This window comes from Anomaloglossus baeobatrachus, chromosome 1 (genome assembly GCF_048569485.1).
Source record: "Anomaloglossus baeobatrachus isolate aAnoBae1 chromosome 1, aAnoBae1.hap1, whole genome shotgun sequence".
Lineage (NCBI taxonomy): Eukaryota > Metazoa > Chordata > Amphibia > Anura > Aromobatidae > Anomaloglossus > Anomaloglossus baeobatrachus.
The window spans coordinates 449,089,611-449,108,633 of NC_134353.1; the positions used below are offsets into that span (position 1 = coordinate 449,089,611).

Consider the following 19,023-nt stretch of genomic DNA (forward strand, 5'->3'; position numbering starts at 1 on the left):
TCTGGGTCATCTAAATCAGGACAACAAATTAAGAGTAGTGACCTCTTTCCTCATACGCTTTTAGCCTGTTGACATGATAGGTATGTTCATGGGCACCTGCTCGATCCAGGGCGACAGTGTAATCAGTATTCCCACATCTCTTGGTAATGGTGAATGGCCCTGCCCATATGGCTTGCAGCTTGTTTTTGCGTACTGGTACTAGTACCAGGATCTTCTGTCCACAGGCAAATTCTCGGAGGCAGGCAGTTCGGTTGTAACATCGTTGTTTCCTTCCCTGAGCTACTTCTAAATTCCCGGTGGCTAACTCCATGAGGTGCCTCATCCTTTCCCTAAACTTTTGAACATAATCAAGTATGTGAACCTCTTCTGCGGGGAAGGTGCCCTCCCAACTCTCGTAATCGCTCTATAGGCCCTTGTACTTTTCGGCCATACAGCAATTCGAAGGGGGAGAACAGAGTGGAGTCCTGCGGCACCTCCTGATATGCAAAAAGTAGCTGCTGCAGGTTGGTCTCCCAGTCTCCTCCCTCAGATTCTACATACCGGCTAATGAGCTGTTTAAGCGTTCCGTTGACGCGCTCACTCCACCCATTAGTTTCAAGGTAGTAAGGGGTGGTGCGCTTGGGGTGGACTCCATGTTTCTCCGAGAGGATCTGAATCAGCTTGCTTTGGAACTGGGCCCCCTGGTAAGTCAACACCTTATGCAGAAACCCTACTCGACTGAAGATGTCCAGTAGAACTTGAGCCACATGTTCCGTATCAATGGTACGACAAGGCAACGGCCTCGGGGTAACAGGTCGCAAAGTCTACCAGGGTGAGGATGAACTCTTCTTTTTTTTTTTTCTTTTTTTACGCTGCAGCTGGCTAAGTGGCCTATTAAATCAATGGCAACTCTCTGCAATGTTTCTCCTATCAAGGGCATGGGTTGGAGCGGGGCACGACATGAGGCTCCCCCTTATGTTGACACACTGGACAAGAGGCTCTGTATTTCTGCACTTCTTGAGTGACCCTTGGCCAAAAGAAACTATGCAGCAGGCGGGTCCGGGTCTTTTTGACCCTCATTGTCCAGCTGCAGAAACATCATGAGCCAAGCGCAAGAGTTGTGATTTGTACTGCTGGGCCACCACGAGCTGATGTACACAAGAACGGGCTTTCTCTGGGCAGCGTGCAGGCTTTTCCCAATATGATACCTTTCTCCCATCCAAACAACTCCCCCTGATTTCCTCCCCCAGGTGATCAGCCGCCCTGTGGAGAAATTGTAAGGTGGGGTCTGTGAGTTGAGCTTCCCTAAACTTCTTACAATCTATCCCCCACCCCCTAGTCAGTGGTCACAGTTTGGTTAGATGTACTCCCTATTGTCGGCTCAGAGGAGAAACATAAAGATTGAGGAGGTGGGTTATCTTCGGCTGTGTTGGTAGAAGAATCCGCTAGGATGGTGCTTGTCTTGGCTGGGGGTGATGGCGGTGACAAACTGGCTGGATAGTCCTTGTCCTATATCATTTCCAAGAATAACAGGGGTTAGGAGGCCATCCATGAGCCCTACTTCAACCTCTCCCTGGTCAGTTCCCCAGTCCAGCTGCACATGTGCCAGAGGAATGTTAAAGCACTGGCCCCCAGCAAGGGAGATGGTCACTTGGCCTGGTAAATGATGTCCTGGGGGAAGAATATCTGGACCGACCAGGGTGATGGAAGATCCAGTGTATGTAAGCTCCTTGACTTGTGTATGTAAGTTCCTACCTTGACGGTCTGGATGTTTCAATGGAGGTTGGCTAGTGTACAGTGTCCAACCTGCTGTATGTTCTGAACAGGGTATCACTTCCTCAGCTAATGGTGTTTTTCAGGGGGTAGTATTCCGCAGACCCCGATGGCTGGTCTCGGTAGATGTTGACCGGTTAAACTGGCAGACGGGCTACAGGCATGGAGCCCCAGCTTTGAAGATCATCTTTGGTTACGTGTTCAAGACACCCACACTTGTAACAGTGTTGTAACAAGGGTTTGGCAAGTCACGGGCCCTTTTTGTAAACAGTCATCCTGGTGGGGCTTCTGCTGTGTAGTGAGTTAGACCAGCACGAGAGACTGGTGAACGCTTCCATGGTTGAGGGGCCTCTTTGGATCGGTTGGTCGATTGACTGATGAGTTTACAGCTAATCGGGCTGCTTGCTCTCGGGTGTCGAGCGTCCTGTCAGCTACCCATTCTTGTATTTCCGGGTCCATCTACTCTATAAGTTGTTCAAGCATTATCACGTTATGGAAGGTAGCAGCGGAGTGGGCAGCCTGACCATTGAGCCAGCGGTTAGTGTCGTCAGAGTTGACTGCCAAATTCCACATAGGAGACACCCTGGCAAGACCTAGTCTGGAACTTGGTGCGATATCTCTCAGGGGTTATGGTAAAAAGGCCAACAGAATGTCCTAAATAATCCCATACTCCAAGCACTCGTGAGGCCCAAGCAATTGGGCAGCCTCCTGGGCTTGGCCAGTCACACTAGTCCACAGGTATTTGGCCCAATGGGCTTTGGGCATCTGGTGCATTAGTATTAACGTCTCAAAGCTTTGCAAGTGTTCATCTACCTCAGTGCTGGATTCATTAAACACGGGCATGTCCCTGTAGCGGAGATGATTTCCTTGGTGGTGGACCATCATGAAGGTAGGAGCTAGCGGCAGGGAAATTAACTTCCAAAACTGATTGCATAACACAAGCCTTGTCTTCTCTCGAGGCTTCAGGCCTCAATACTGCTAGTATATCCTTGATTCGAGCTGCTTAGAATCGATTTGTTTCCAGGCTGTCACTGGTTCCATTATGTGGCACACAGTCTTCATCCACTGGGTCAACATTGGCGTGTTCCTCCTCACTTTGCATCATTCTGGGCATGCCCACAGACCAGTTTGTGGATCAGATCCAACTGGGTGTCAGTGTCCCTGAATTTGATCTGTTGTAACTGACACGTCTCCTGTAGTTGCAGTTTTTTATGGTGTCTGTATATCCACTCCGGTCCTGAGCTGGTGACCAGTGGCAGCAGATTACCCGAAACAGCAAGAGACTGGAGAGAACTTGAGAAAACAGACATTTATTAAAGGGATGATAAACAAGAGCAGAAGATGACAGGGCCCAAAGGTGGAATAAGGCTGAGCTCTTATTGGGTGGAATTCCAATCCGCATAGTTAGTTCTCCTTTATAATTCTCCTCTGAGTGAGGTAGACAGAGAGGCTGAGGTGACTTTAATTACATTAGCACCACAGACAATGGAAGGCTCCGATGAGTCTGGCGGAAAACAATGATTTAACAAACACGAGTTCCCACTTACCGTGCAAAAGGGACCCATGTCTGGCCAAATTAAGAACATTAACCCCTGACAGAGATTCTTAATTAGCCAGACTGGAAACTGCAAATCTCATCAATGACAACTGTCATTTCCTATGTAGATAGAAGAGGGAGGAGCTAGAGGCAGAGCTCCATCCCCTTCTTATCTACATAGGAGATGGCAATTGTCATTGATAAGTTTCTATGTAGATAGGAGGAGGATGGAGCTCTAGCTCCTTCCTCCTCCCTCTTCTATCTACATAGAATGATATGATGGCTTATCCTAATGATAAGCCATCAATTTTTAATAGCTGGATAACCATTGGAAGGGTAGGGTCAGATGTAGCGGTTGTCTTGCTGCCAAGATGCTCCTGCTTGCCTCACCGTTTCAGCAAGTGTCGTATATATTCTAGGGAAATGCATGTAGATGGATTACTTATTATTGCCGTGTGATTGTACAAACTGTGCAGCCATTGACAATAATCCAGTTATACATATTTCTCTACTATTTGACAGCTGACATGTTATACTTATGTTTTCATCCCTATTGCATTGCTTTCTTGTGTGATCATGTTCTACCATGTTCTAGTTATTACTATGCACCATACTTTTCTTAGTATTAGAAACATGGACTGTAAACTATCATATGTGATAGTCCATAGAGCCATGTATCTAATCCTATCACATACGGTTGACTTAGATATACAGGATGTAAGAAAAAGTTTGATGGCACATCGAACCTTTCTAAGGCTACTTTCACACTTGGGTTGGACGGCTTCCGTTGCTATCCGCAGCCTTGAGGAATTAAATTACGGTAACCGTTGCAGGAAACCGTTGTATTCCTCATAGACTTTTATTAGCACGGATAGCAACGGATGGTCTTGCGTTGCATCTGCTGCACGATGCAGCGTTGTTATTTTGACGCAGCGTCGGGCGGAGGGAACGCTGCATGTAGCGTTTTTTGAGCAGCGCAATCTGTAGGATTTCGCTGCGCATGCTCTCTGGCTCCCTGCACACGTAACCAGGTTAAACATCGGGTTACTAAGCAATGCGCTTTGCCTAGTTACCCGATATTTACCCTGGTTACGGTTGGAAGGAGCCAGTGCTAAGCGGTGTATGCTGGTAACCAAGGTAAATATCGGGTAACCAAGCAAAGTGCTTTGTCTAGTTACCAGATATTTACCCTGGCTACGTGTGCAGGGAGCCCGATGCTTCCCTGCTCGGCACCGCCCCCTCCCGCACTCCACTCCACATGTACGCGCACACACACACTCACCTGTCCCCAGCCTTGCATTCCTCGCTACACTGACGTCCTCAGCACTATGGTCCCGCTCGGCTCCACCCACCTCGCACTCCGCACCCCTCACACATTCTCAGCGGTCAAACGATCAGCTGATCACCCGGCAACCGGCTGCTGTGAGCGATTAGCTGATCGTTCACAATAGTCTGCCGCCGGTAAAACGAAAGAAGAAGAAAAATTCTGTTTTGTACGATCCGTTGCATCCGTTGTGCCACTATATGCAACACATCCGTTGCATCCGTCACACAACACAATGCAACGGATGTCGTTCAACGCAAGTGTGAAACTAGCCTAATGTGAACAGGTGCTAACTGAATATGAAACATAGTAACAAAAAGGAGACAGTTTCACACTGCAGTGCTAAGTTATGTGTAACAATGAATATGGGAATATAGACATGCATTACTGCTATGAGAAAACATGTAAAAACTGAGCTACTTGGCACACAAAATTGGACAGATTTTTTGTGAACTCGACAGCCAGTGGCTTAGATATATGGACTGCATCTCACATTAGATTTAGATATATGGTTCAGCAGACTATCATACACAATAAGATTAGATACATAGTAGGATCAGAACCATGCTTCACACTGCCGCTGCCCCTGGTATGCCTCTTCGAGAACACTTTGCAAGCTGTGACAAAGAAGTAGCATAGCACAGGGCTACACTAAAATTGCACCTGACATATGGAATGGGTCTGCTGAATTGCTAGTGTATAAGTGTCGTGGTCTTACACCTACACACCTGCAAACAAAAATGGCACAGCCCCCAGCAGCTGCAGAATAAGGTAATAAAAATATAAATGTTGAAGCATTACATTTTATTTTGTTTTAATATGTGAATGATTATATAATAATTCTTGATAAACAATTGACAGGTTCCCTATTTTAAGAGTTTTCTCGTTTTTAGGGCATGTCCGCACCCTGAAGTATTGTGTTACACAAAAACACGTTTTCTAGCCCAAAAATTCATCTTGTACCAGAAAACACACAAAAAAAAACCCACATGCGGTTTTTGTTCCATACATTTCTTTTTTTTTTTTTTAAGAAAAATAGTGATGGGCGGCCTCAGATTACCCTGGGTCAGTGGGTCTAAGTGTTTTTTTTTAAAAACAAACAAAAAAAAACCCACCAGTTACAGCTCGGAATTGATCCTGGGTGTCTGGCCAGACTGTGGTCCCCATATAAGTCTATAGGCAACAGAATCTGTGCTTAAGTATGGTGATAGAATTGATAGGGGGATTAGAGCAGGTGGAGTATACTTACCAAGTCGCCGGCACGGCTGTCACACTGCTTCCACGGCAGCTCATTCTACTTCAGGGGGCCACTCATTAGCATGATGACGATGACGATGACTATTATTATTATTTTGTTTCCATATAATAGGGACAAGTACAATAATCATAAACAAAACAAGGCACAGACTGGTACAGGAGGGAGGACTCTGCCTGCAAGGGCTCAGTCTACAGGGGATGGCTGAGAATACAGTAGGTAAGGGTGGAGGTGGTCGTGCGGCACTGTAGTGGACTGAGCGTTGCAGCAGGTTGTAGGTCTATCGGAAGAGGTAGATATTCGGGTTCCTTTTGAAGCTTGTCAAGGTAGGCGAGAGTCTGATGTGTTTGGGCAGAGCGTTCCAGAGTATTGAATGCGATTGTGGGAAGAGATGAGAGGCGAGCAGAGAAGGAGATCTTGTGAGGATCGAAGGTTACGTGCGGGTAAGTACCAGGAGACAAGGACACAGATGTAAGGAGGAGACAGGTTGTGGATGGCTTTGTAGGTCATGGTGAGGGTTTTGAATTGGAGTCGTTGGGCAATGGGAAGCCAGTGAAGGGATTGGCAGAAAGGAGAGGTCGGGAAGTAGCGGGGGGACAGGTGGATTAGTCTGGCAGCATAGTTTAGAATAGATTGTAGGGGTGCGAGACTGTTAGAAGGGAGGCCACAGAGAAGGAGGTTGCAATAGTCTAGATTGGAGATGAGTGCATGCACTAGGAGTGCAGCTTCTTGAAAAAAATGTACAAATATGGGAAATATTTTTTTGAGTTGGAGGTGAAGAGGGCTTGGATGTGTAATTTGAACGAGAGAGCAGAGTCTAGAGTTAATCTTAGGCAGCGAGCACGTGGGACTAGGGAAAGTGAGCAGCCATTGACTTTGGATAGGTCTGTTGAGGGGGGATTGAGTGAGGGGGGAGGAGGAAAGGTAATCAAAGATAATGAATTCTGTTTTGTCCATGTTTAGTTTTAGAAATCGAGCAGAAAAAAAGATGAAATAGCAGACACATTGTGGGATTCTAATTAGTAGGGAGGTGATGTCAGGTCCAGAGAGGTAGATCTGTGTAACATCAGCGTAGAGGTGATACTGAAAGCCTTAAGACTCTATGAGCTGTCATAGGCAGTGCTTTCCCCTCCCACCGGAGTCTGTGATTCGTTGCAGTCAGATGCACCCCCAGCCTGAGTGGCAGCGTGTCTGACTGCTTCCAATCACAGATGCTATGTGCGTCTATAACATAATAAAAATTTGCTTAGGGTCCCCCTTATTAGTATACCCAGCGCAAATAAAGCAATCGGCTGCAACCCCCAGCCGTGCGCTTACCATGGCTGTGTATCAAAATAAGAGGAACCTCATCTTCATGCTGCCTTTTTTTATTTTTTTTTAACCCCTTAACGACCCATGACGTACTGGGTACGTCATGGATCGTGTGCCAGTAAGCCCCGCCCCCGGCCGCCGGCAGGCGGCCGCGATCTGCGCACATCCAGTTAGGTCCAGAAATATTTGGACAGTGACACAAGTTTTGTTATTTTAGCTGTTTACAAAAACATGTTCAGAAATACAATTGTATATATAATATGGGCTGCAAGTGCACACTCCCAGCTGCAATATGAGAGTTTTCACATCCAAATCGGAGAAAGGGTTTAGGAATCATAGCTCTGTAATGCATAGCCTCCTCTTTTTCAAGGGACCAAAAGTAATTGGACAAGGGACTCTAAGGGCTGCAATTAACTCTGAAGGCGTCTCCCTCGTTAACCTGTAATCAATGAAGTAGTTAAAAGGTCTGGGGTTGATTACAGGTGTGTGGTTTTGCATTTGGAAGCTGTTGCTGTGACCAAACAACATGCGGTCTAAGGAACTCTCAATTGAGGTGAAGCAGAACATCCTGAGGCTGAAAAAAAAGAAAAAATCCATCAGAGAGATAGCAGACATGCTTGGAGTAGCAAAATCAACAGTCGGGTACATTCTGAGAAAAAAGGAATTGACTGGTGAGCTTGGGAACTCAAAAAGGCCTGGGCGTCCACGGATGACAACAGTGGTGGATGATCGCCGCATACTTTCTTTGGTGAAGAAGAACCCATTCACAACATCAACTGAAGTCCAGAACACTCTCAGTGAAGTAGGTGTATCTGTCTCTAAGTCAACAGTAAAGAGAAGACTCCATGAAAGTAAATACAAAGGGTTCACATCTAGATGCAAACCATTCATAAATTCCAAAAATAGACAGGCCAGAGTTAAATTTTCTGAAAAACACGTCATGAAGCCAGCTCAGTTCTGGAAAAGTATTCTATGGACAGATGAGACCAACCTGTACCAGAATGATGGGAAGAAAAAAGTTTGGAGAAGAAAGGGAACGGCACATGATCCAAGGCACACCACATCCTCTGTAAAACATGGTGGAGGCAACGTGATGGCATGGGCATGCATGGCTTTCAATGGCACTGGGTCACTTGTGTTTATTGATGACATAACAGCAGACAAGAGTAGCCGGATGAATTCTGAAGTGTACCGGGATATACTTTCAGCCCAGATTCAGCCAAATGCCGCAAAGTTGATCGGACGGCGCTTCATAGTACAGATGGACAATGACCCCAAGCATACAGCCAAAGCTACCCAGGAGTTCATGAGTGCAAAAAAGTGGAACATTCTGCAATGGCCAAGTCAATCACCAGATCTTAACCCAATTGAGCATGAATTTCACTTGCTCAAATCCAGACTTAAGACGGAAAGACCCACAAACAAGCAAGACCTGAAGGCTGCGGCTGTAAAGGCCTGGCAAAGCATTAAGAAGGAGGAAACCCAGCGTTTGGTGATGTCCATGGGTTCCAGACTTAAGGCAGTGATTGCCTCCAAAGGATTCGCAACAAAATATTGAAAATAAAAATATTTTTTTTGGGTTTGGTTTATTTGTCCAATTACTTTTGACCTCCTAAAATGTGTAGTGTTTGTAAAGAAATGTGTACAATTCCTATAATTTCTATCAGATATTTTTGTTCAAACCTTCAAATTAAACATTACAATCTGCACTTGAATTCTGTTGTAGAGATTTCATTTCAAATCCAATGTGGTGGCATGCAGAGCCCAACTCGCGAAAATTGTGTCACTGTCCAAATATTTCTGGACCTAACTGTATCAGCTGTTATCAACAGCTGACATGTGTGCCTGCTAGCCGCGGGTGGAATCGCTTCCACCCGCGGCCATTAACCCCTTACATTTCGCTGCCAAAATCTGGCAGCGATATGTATATGGGCGCCGCTATGACAGTCACTTACCCCGCCCCCACCGGAAGTCACGTGACATGATCACGTGACTTTCGGTGGTTGCCATGGTAGCACAGGGTCATGTGATGACGCCTGTAGCTAACATGACTCACTTCCTCTCAATGCCGGAATACAGCTGGCATTGAAAGTAAAGCAGCAAATCTGCAGTTCTCAGCTCTGTAGCTGAGATCTGCAGATAGTGCAGAGTGATCGGAATGCTGATCGCTATAGCCCCCTAGGGGGACTAGTAAAATTAAAAAAAAAAAAATTTAAAAAATTAAAAGTAACCTAAAAGTTCAAATCACCCCCCTTCCACCCCATTGAAAACTAAAGGGTTAAAAAAATACAAAATGCACACATTTTGTATCGCCATGTTCAGAAATGCCCGATCTATCAAAATATAAAATCAATGAATCTGATCAGTAAACAATGTAGCGGCAAAAAAAATTCCAAACGCCAAAATTACGTTTTTTGGTCGCCGCAAAATGCAATAACAGGCGATCAAAACGTAGCATCTGCGCAAAAATGTTACCGTTAAAAACGTCAGGTCGAGACGCAAAAAATAAGCCATCACTGAGCCTCAGATCCTGAAAAATGAGAACGCTACGGGTTTTGGAAAATGGCGCAAAACGTGCGCCACTTTTTTTGGACAAGCTTGTGAATTTTTTTTAACCCCTTAGATACAAGTAAACCTATACATGTTTGGTGTCTACAAACTCGCACTGACCTGAGGCATCACATAGATATCTCATTTTACCATATAGTGAACACAGTGAATAAAATATCCCAAAAACTATTGTATGATCACACTTTTTTTTTTTTTGCAATTTTTCCGCACTTGGAATTTTTTTGCCGTTTTCCAGTACACTATATGGTAAAACTTATGGTTTCATTTAAAAGTACATCTTGTCCCGCAAAAAACAAGCCCTCATATGGCAAGATTGATGAAAAAATAAAAAAGTTACGCCTCTCGGAAGAAGGATCAAAAAACAAAAACGCAAAAACGGAAAGTGCCCGGGGGCTGAAGGGGTTAAAAAACACCATGCGGTCCCGCCAAATTTTAATACCAAGCAAAGATAAAGCCCGGCAGCTGGTGTTCAGGTTGTGAAGACTCATGGTTATTAGGATCCCCCACCCTAAAAATGGCAACCTGCAGCTGCCCAGGATTGCCGCATCCATTAGATGCGACAATCCCAGAACTGTACCTTGCTCTTCCCGATTGCCCTGGTGCAGTGGCAATCTGAGTACTAAGGGGTTAATGTCAGCTCACAGCTGCCACTAAGCCCTAGATTAGTAACGGGGGGCGTCTGAGACACCCCTCATAACTAATCTGTAAGTGAAAAGAAATAGACAAACACGAAAAATTCCTTAATTTGAAATTAAATACAAAATAATGCACCCCCTTTCACCCCTTTTGTTAACTCCCAATCACCCAGGTCTGACATAATCCACACGAGATCCTACAACGATAACGGCTCTGCTACATCTGAAGTGAGAGCATGCAGCCGTAGAACATGACCGCACGCTGTAAGCTCAGACTGAGCCTCAGCGATGATGTCACTCAGGTTATTTGCAGTCACAGCTAATGATTCCCACGGTCCTCTGCTTGTGACCACGTCAAGTTACCTTCGGTCACAGGTGGAGGACCGTGGGAATCTTCAGCTGTGACTGCAAATAACCTGAATGACGTCACCGCTCATCGTGCGGCTCATTCTCCACAGCAGGCGGTCATGTTCTATTACCGCACATTGTCACTTCAAATGTAGCAGAGCTGGGATCGTCGTGGGACCTTGTGCGGAGTACATCAGACCTGGGTGTTTTCAGGTTAATAAACTGGAGAAGAGTTTGGGTTGGTTTTTTTTTTTTTTTTCTTTTTTTTGTTATATATTTCAAATAAAAGGTTTTTTTTTTCTGTGTTTGTGTCTATTTCTTTTCACTTACAGATAAAAAATGGGGTGTCTCATAGCCTCCCCATTACTAATTTTGGGCTTAGTGTCATTGCCAACAAAGGATATATAACAAAATATTGAGATGAACTTTTGCAATTGACCAAATACTTATTTTCCACCATAATTTGCTAAAAAAATCTTACCACATCAGACGCGGTGATTTTCTGGATTTGTTTTCTCATTTTGTCTTTCGTAGTTGTGGTTACCTATGATGTCAATTACAGGCCTCTCATCTTTTTAAGTGGGAGAACTTGCACAATTGGTGGCGGACTAAATACTTTATTCCTACTGTAATATATAAAAAAAGTTTACAGTACAATAGACACACGCAGCGCCTATGATTTCAAGCAGTAAGACGCACTGCAACTCATGGTGGGGGCGCATCTGACTGCAACCAATCCCAGACGCCGGTGGGCAGGGAAAGCACTGCATATGCGTGAGGCTGAGTGACCCCAGAAGTAGAATGAGAGTCCATGGGAGCAGTGTGACAGCCGTGCTGGAGACTCTGTAAGTATTTTTTTATTTATTCATTCATTCAAAATTTTTATTAGGGCCACGCTCATGTGAGCTAATGTGAGTGCGGCCTAACCGAGTGCATCAAGTTCCCTGAGAACTCGGACTCGGCACTCGGATACTTTTGAACCTGCGCGGGTCTGGGTCCGCCCATCACTATTAGGAAATCAATCAGGAAGCGCTAAAAACGCAGAATGAAAATGCACAAAGAATTGACATGCTGCTTCCATATTCTGCACCCAAAACTGGAAGGAAAAAAGAAGCAATGTGAGCACAGCATTTTTGCGTTCTCATAGACCGTGCTTGGAGAAGGAAGGACATGCAGTTTTGGGCAACAAACTGCACCAAGAAATGCTACATCAACGCATCATGCACACAGGACCTTAAAGAGAACATGTCAAAAGGATTTTCCCTGATGAGCTGCGGCCATCACCAGTGACCCATTATATATAGGATTCTAAAATACTGTATATAAGAGCCCAGGCAGCTCTGTATAAGGTAAAAACCACCTGTGTAATTCTCACCTAGAGGGCGGTCTGGTGCGATGGATGCTGCTCTCGGCTCAGCACCTCATCCATTTTTTTGAATTTCCGTCCTCTTGCCCAGCCCAGTGTGCAAAACGCATCATTCACAGATATGCCTCCATTGCGCTCCTGCACATGCACACATTGATCTGCCTGACTAAGGGTAGATCAAAGTACTGTAATGTGCAAACGTGAGAAAAGATCAGAGACCACCTGCGCGCTACAGTACTTTGACATGCCCTCATCCATGTAGATTAAACTGCATGTGCAAAAGCACAATGGAGGCCTCTCTGTAAATGAAGTAGCATGTGTTTTGCACACAGTGGGTGGGCAGGAGGACTGTGAGCCCACAAGATGGAGGAGGCGCTGGACCAAGAGCAGTAAGGGGTACTTTACACGCTGCAACATCGCAAGCCGATGCTGCGATGTCGAGCGCAATAGTCCCTGGCCCCGTCCCAGCAGCGATATCTTGTGATTGCTGGCGTAGCGAATATTATCGCTACGCCAGCTTCACATGCACTTACCTGTCCTGTGATGTCGCTCTGGCCAACGATCCGCCGCCTTCCTAAGGGGGCGGGTCGTTCGGCATCACAGCGACGTCACACGGCAGGCGGCCAATAGCAGCGGAGGGGCGGAGATGAGCGGGACGTAAACATCCCGCCCACCTCCTTCCTTCCGCATTGCAGCCGGAGATGTTCCTCGCTCCTGCGGCTTCATACACAGCGATGTGTGCTGCCGCTGGAGCGAGGAACTACATCATACCTGTCGCTGCACCGGAATTATGTAAATGTTGGACCCTACACCGATGATACGATAACGACGCTTTTGTGCTCGTTAATCGTATCAAAAAGGATTTGCACACTACGATATCGACTGCATCGCCGGATGAGCGTCACTTTTGATTTGACCCCACCGACATCGCACCTGTGATGTCGTAGTGTGCAAAGCCCGCCTAACACCGATCGGACCGGACTGCCCGACAGGTGAGTGTTTTATAAAGGTGTTTTTTCTTTGTTTTTTACGTTCTACACTGCAGCCTGGGCTCTTTATATATAGCATTCTAGAATCCTGTATATAAGGCCTCACTGGTGCTGGACGCAGCTCCTAAGGGAAACCTCTAGTGACAAGTTCCCTTTAAGCAAATTTCTGCAGTCACCCTGTCTGCAAATGATTGAGTAGAATATTCATAGAAGTAAATGAGAATATCGTCGGCACGTGGCCATAGCTATACAGATTGCATACTTTAAGTCACATGACTGCCCACCCCACCTGGGAATAGAGGGGAATCTTGACATTGGGTGGATTGCACACTTTCACAATCTAGCAATCTGCAAGACCGTTCAGTGTAAATGAGCAACCTGCCCAATAATGGGAACTGATGGTAGACTGCAATGCTTTCTGATCCATTCTGCTCCTGAAGATTGTGTTCCTCCGTCAGCCTGTAAACATTGTGCTATCCATCTATATTTGTATATAGGTATTTCAATGTCTCTTACCTATTCCCATTCTCTGATCACCTGAAACAGTGCATTATTTATATTAAACTGAAAGACCACGTGGTGGAAAACCTACCTGTTCTATGTAAGCACAGATTGATACGCCCTCTGCGTGGCTAGATATGCACGGCGCTGTACCCATTGATATCATCTATTCTGCTGCGTTTCTGGATATTGCTTTATGTTGTACTAATCATTCTCTCCCTTGCCTTTGGTTGTTTTTCCAGTTTATTTTTATGCTCTTCCTTTTGATTAGAGAAATTCAGCTGCTGCGGCGCTTGAGGCATCGGAATGTCATCCAGCTGGTGGATGTCTTGTACAACGAAGAAAAGCAAAAGATATATCCTTTTTATTAAAAAGACTGAAAGTTGTGTAGTAATTCTGTACAGGGTTGTCTGACATGTAATTAGATGTTCAGAATTAGACAAAAACCATTGCAACCCACTTGCTACACCTATGAACTGGCACAAATATCTAAATGACACATCTGAAAAGTTGTATTTTTTATTTCTATGCTGAAATGAAAAAGAAAATGTAAATGCAATAAAGAACTTTAGCCACCAAAGGGCATGACTGTGGGGAAAAAAGCCATAAAGCCAAGCCAGAGGGTCCCTGAAAGCCGTGCTCCACGTATTATGCATAAAATAATACTGCGTCCGCATAGGTCCATAATATACAGCGTCTGGTTTATTTACCCCAGAGCACCCACATATTTAGCAGACACCACCCCACCAATGCCTAAATGCTCATTTCACTGTCCTCGTCGGGTGTCTGTATATAAATCAAACATTTTATGTAGTATGTACTTGGTAGGATCTTAATGTGTGTAGGACATTGGGTTTCATCATTTAATGGTCAATATTTTTTGGATCAGGGATTTCATGGATCCTCTGGCTTTGGTGTTTAGGATTTTTTTTGTTCCTTGTTTTGAGAAGTTTCATTATCATCTATTGTATTTATGTGGCTATATCAATAAAAATAACATTTGGACTTTTATATTTGTGTTATTTGGATTATAGGTATATTGCATTGTCATTTTCTGTCTCTGGTGCAGAAAATATTGAGCAGCTACAATTGAATCAAGATGCGTAAATTTAAATGTTCAAATTTGCAATCAATGTTTTGGTAATACACTCAGAAGAGGTCCGGGTGTGTGTTTCATCCCAGGATGGCACTAGATTCCAAACCGCGCCCGTGTAGGCAGACTTTATGGCTACATTGTAAGACCATGTACTGGCCAATAGTCTTTCATTGATCCATACACCCATAAGTGTAATGAATATGTGTCTCCTGATGTGATACTCCATGTCCTATTCTCATCTGTTTTGTTGATGAGACTTTGCCTCTACAGTCTATGGGGATCCGTGGAAAATGGTGACACATACTGAACAGACATTCTACTTCAGGGTGCTATCCAAATTTCATTGTTAACTTACAAGTAAAATTGTTAACTTATACATTGCTAACAGTCCTTTAAATTAAAAAAAAAAAAAAAGTTCAGACTAAGATAACCAATTTAGAAAGATATCAGTCTGTTTCTCTCGGATGGTAACAGATATTTTTTTCTTCTATAATGTCCTCTAAATGCAATTTGTTTTTATACAGTTAGGTCCAGAAATATTTGGACAGTGACACAAATGTTGGCATTTTACTTGTTTGCCAAAACATTTTAAATATACAGGTATGTAATCAATGTGTGTTTTAAGTGCATATTCTCAGCTTTAATTTCAGGGTATTCGCATTGTAATTGGATAAACGGTTTGGGAATAGCTCTTTAACATGTAGCTGCCCCTTTTTAAAGGGACCAAAAGTAATTGGACAATTTTATCTCAAGCTTTTTTAATGAGCTGCATAAATTATTCCCTAATTACTTCATCATCAATTAAGCAGTTAAAAGGTCTGGAGCTGATTCCAGGTGGGGCATTTCCATTTGGATGCTATTGTTGGAAACCTACAACATGCAGTCAAGAGGTCTCAATGGAGAAAAAACAGAACATCATTGGGCTGGAAAAAAATAAATTAATCCGAGAGATAGCAGAGATGTTAGGGGTGGGCAAATCAATGGTTTGCTATATTCTGAAAAAAATAAAAATGAGCACACTGGAGAGCATGGGAACTCAGAGGCCTGGATGTCCAAGGAAGACAATGGTGACAGTGGTCACAGACTCGTTTCCTTTGTGAAGGAAAACCCCTTCATAACATCCACCCAAGTGAAAAACCCTCTCAAGAAAGTAGGTATTTCAGTATCTAAGGCTCCTTTCAGATTGCGTTTTTCTCTACGTCCACAGGTCCCGTCGGTTTTCTGCAGACGGACACCCGAACGTAGTCCACTACGTTGGGGTGTCCGTCTACAGAAAATGTATATGTGCAAAAATGGCACAAAACAGAGCACACGCTAATGCAGTGTGCTCCACTACAGTGAATGGCCCTGCCGGGCGCATGCGTCTGGAACACGCTTTGCAGAGTGGGGGAGGGGCAGTTCGGATGGATGCTCCGACGGGACCTGTGGATGTAGGGAAAAACGCAATCTGAAAGGAGCCCAAGTCTACCATAAAGAGAAGACTGCCTGAATGCAAATTCAGAGGGTTCACCACAAAGTGCAAACCATTAATGAGCCTGAAAAATAAGCCAGATTAGATGTTGTCAAAAAGAATCTAAAGGAGGCGCCCAGTTCTGGAAATGCATTGTATGGACAGATGAAACGAAGAGCAACCTGCACCAGAATGATGGGAAGCAGGAAGTATGCAGAAGACTTGAAAAGGCTCATGATCCAAAGCACACCACATCCACTGTAATGGATGGAGGCAGTGTGATTGCTGGGCATGCATGGCTTCCAATGTCCCTGGGTCACTAGTGGTTATTGATGATGTGACTGAGGACAGAAGCAGCCGGATGAATTCTAATGTGTACAGGGCTGTACTTTTCTACTCAGATTCATTCAAATGCATCAAGCTTGATTGGATGACACTTCCCAGTACAGATGGACAATAACCCTAAATATTCTGTGAAAGCAATCCAGGGTGCAAAGAAGTGGAATATGCTTCAATGGCCAAATCAATCACCAGATCTCAACCCCATCGAGCATGTAGTTCACATAGATGGCACAAACGTAAGGCAGAAAAACCCACCGACAAGCAACAACTGGAGCCAACTGCAGTAAAGGCCTGGCAAAGGAGGAAACCCAATGTTTAGTGATGTCCATGCCTTCCAGACTTCAGGCAGTCATTGCCTGTAAAGGATTTTCTAGGAAGTATTAAAAATGAACCTTTTATTTATTTTAAAGTAAATTTTGTCCAATTACTTTTGAGTCTCTGAAATGAAGAGGCTTTACAAAAAAAAAAATGGTTGTAATTCCTAAATGTTTCAAATGATATTTTTTGTTCAACCCCTTTAATTAAACCTGAAATTCCACACTTCAGTTACATCTCAGTTATTTCATTTTAAATAAAAAATAGCAGCATGCGGAGGCCAAATCACGAAGATTCAGTCACTGTCCAAATATTTCTGGACCTAACTATATCAGCAGTTAATGTACAAGACCAAATACAGTTGCCAATGTTACAGAATTAGTTTATCTGTAAAAATCACATGCTATATGGTTAATCCATATTGGGTCAGATTTTTTTAATATTTCTTTTTTCTTTTGTGCACCCATATACTTGAATGGTTGAATATCCTCCAAATTACATAAGAGACTAGGGCAGGGGTGAGCAGTTTTCTTTGAGAGACTGTGACTGGTGTGGAGGGCTGAACCAATAAGCTGAAATTAATTCTGGTCAATGTTAATATTAACCTATAAGTAATATGTACATTAAATAATATCAATATTAAGCAGAAGTATGCTGACACCCCCTGTATTCAGTATGAGCACCCCACATACCGTATTTTTCGGATTATAAGACGCACAGGACCATAAGACGCACCCTGGTTTTAGTGTAGGAAAATAAAATTTTAAGCAAAAAATGTGGTCATGACACACTTATGGGGCGAGGATCTGCTACTGATACTGTTATGGGCGTAATGTCCCCAAGTTCTCTACTAAGGTACCCCATCCTGGTAATGATCATCCTGCGTTGTATATGATTCCCATCCTTGTATATATGTACCCCATTTTGGTATATATTCCCATCCTGCTATATACCGCCATTATGGTATAGCCCCCATCCTTTGATATGCTACCATCCTTTGATATGCCCCCATCCATCCTGATATATACCCCCATCCATCCTGCTATATGGCCTGTATCCTGTGGCACACAAAAAAAATAAACATTTATACTCGTCTTTCCTCGCTCCATGCAGCATTGCTCCTCCTCCTGTCAATGCCGGCAGCAGCACCGCTGACCTGTGTGGAGCCGTCACCGTTGTCTGCAGCATCGCTCGTCCTCCTGTCTACCTGTCAGCTGACCTTTGTGGAGACTAGCGGTGCGCACAGCGATGACGTCATCGCTGTGCTCACCGCTCTCTACACAGATCAGCGGGCCGGCAGATAGGACGACGAGCGATGCTGCAGACAACGGTGACAGGTGAATATACTGATTCACTGCACCCCGCGCTGATGGTGCGCGGGGGGCAGTGAATACAGCCGCATATGATCACTCCAGGCTGTAGTTGCCAGGGTTGATCACGCGGGCCTGCTGTTAATTATGCGCGCACCCTCCGCCCATCACCCCGCCCACTTGTCAGCGCCGGCTTCAGCGCTGAGGGAGGATGGGCGCTCATATGAAATGAGCGGGCCCACGTGGTCACGGCAGGCTGCTACAAGCCTGCTCGTGTCGCCGATGACCCACTCCACCGCAGCACCCTCATTCCCCGCAGCCACATTCAGACTATAAGACTCACCCCCCACTTTCCCCCAACATTTGGGGGGGAAAGGTGCGTCTTATAGTCCGAAAAATACGGTAGCTCCCTATAAACAGGATGAGCCCCCCAACATAGCCTTTGTATACAGGATGAGCTCCCACACAGCCCCCTACATATGGTATGAGCCCTCATCGCTATCTATATACCGTATGAGCCCACACACAGCTCCCCTATATACAGTATGATTCACCCACATAGCCCCCTACAAACAGTATTAGCTCCTTACGTATAGTATGAACCACACCTGGCTCCTAAATATAGAATTAGTCACCCGATAGCCTCCTATATACATTGAGCCCTCACAGTAGCCTCATATGTATGTAAGTGAATTTTTATTAAAGGGGTTGTTAGAGTGAGTGTAGACTTATAGACTCAATGTGACTGCAGACTTGTGAATCCTCACATGGCACGCACTATAATAATAATTAATAATCTTTATTTTTATATAGCGCTTTACATACATCATCATCACTGTCCCCATTGGGGCTCACAATCTAAACTCCCTATCAGTATGTCTTTGAAGTCTGGGAGAAAACCCACCAAAAACAGGGAGGACA

The 19,023-nt window shown here is 44.6% G+C and overlaps 1 protein-coding gene across 1 annotated transcript in view; it reads left to right on the plus strand.

Moving 5' to 3' along the window:
* The window catches only part of STK11 (serine/threonine kinase 11), a 149,727-nt gene that overhangs the window by 15,006 nt on the left and 115,698 nt on the right, over positions 1–19,023 (plus strand). The window contains exon 2 of the mRNA XM_075352959.1: positions 13,861–13,944. Coding sequence (XP_075209074.1) covers positions 13,861–13,944 — 84 coding nt within the window. The remainder of the gene's footprint in view (positions 1–13,860; positions 13,945–19,023) is intronic.